Raw genomic sequence first — 1,011 nt, forward strand, 5'->3', positions numbered from 1 at the left:
TGGCAATTTTATTATTTTTACCGTACATTTTATTCATTATAATTTAATATGGTTAAAAATATTAAAAATATAATATATTAAAATGAACACAAAGAAAAAGTAAAAAAATGCTTTTTAAAATAATCACTCTCAAAAATGTTAATCGTTACTTTTAATTATGATACATTATTATTAATATAGTAATAATGAATTATAGTTTTATATACATGGCAAATATCGTTTATAATTCGTTGAATTAATAAGAAACTAAACCCGTATTTTTCAAACAAATCACTCCATCATAAGAGATGAACGACATGATATTTGAGGCTCCAAAATTGGTAGAAAAACATAAAAAAGAAGACAAAACGTCAAAAAAGGAAGTCAAGTAAAAAGACAGACAGTCTTTTTGTCCTCAGTCAATATACATCTACTTCGTCATCGAAGATGAGAAATGGGGAATGTGGTGCCGATGAACAGCAAACCTGCTCCTTGCTGGAGTTTAAAAACATTGGAGGGTTGAAATTTGGATCGCTCAGAATCGGATTTGTGCCGCGAGGCGGGACAACAAAGCCAAAGTCCAAGGGACTGCTCAAAACTGAGCCACATCGACTTGTATTTGATGAATCTTCATAAAGAAGTGGGTGTATTGCGCATGGAACGTAAAACGCAGGTTTCACACTCGTTTTAAAGTCAGAAAGGTAACAGGTGCTGCCACTCGCGTGCTTCATCTACTTTACAGTTTTTTAGCTTTGATTTTTTCATTTTTTGTTCATTTTGATTTCATGTTTATTACCCGAAAATTTCGAGAATTTTCACGCCTTTCATCCCGTTCACATCAAAACATTTTTTTTTGAGTTTTAAATAATTTGTGAAATTTTTGATGTTTTGCATAACAAATGATGTTTCGGGGATTTTTTTACCATTTTTTGTCAATTTTTCAAAAAAAGTATCACTTAAATTAAACTTCATTCCGCCCATTTCGGCATTTCACTCTTAAACTCATGTATCTCGCCATTATACACAACACCC

At 31.7% G+C, this 1,011-nt stretch overlaps 1 protein-coding gene across 1 annotated transcript; it reads right to left on the minus strand.

Moving 5' to 3' along the window:
- Positions 1 to 398: 398 nt before the first annotated feature.
- EIN_348100 (hypothetical protein) lies at positions 399 to 710 on the minus strand (the record flags this gene model as incomplete). The annotated part of the gene is made up of 1 exon (XM_004183456.1): positions 399 to 710. One exon carries the CDS (start codon positions 708 to 710, stop codon positions 399 to 401), a length of 312 nt encoding a protein of 103 aa, XP_004183504.1.
- Between the last annotated feature and the right edge of the window lie 301 nt (positions 711 to 1,011).

This window comes from Entamoeba invadens, assembly GCF_000330505.1.
Source record: "Entamoeba invadens IP1 unplaced genomic scaffold scaff_1105074724729, whole genome shotgun sequence".
In the NCBI taxonomy this organism is placed as follows: domain Eukaryota; phylum Evosea; order Mastigamoebida; family Endamoebidae; genus Entamoeba; species Entamoeba invadens.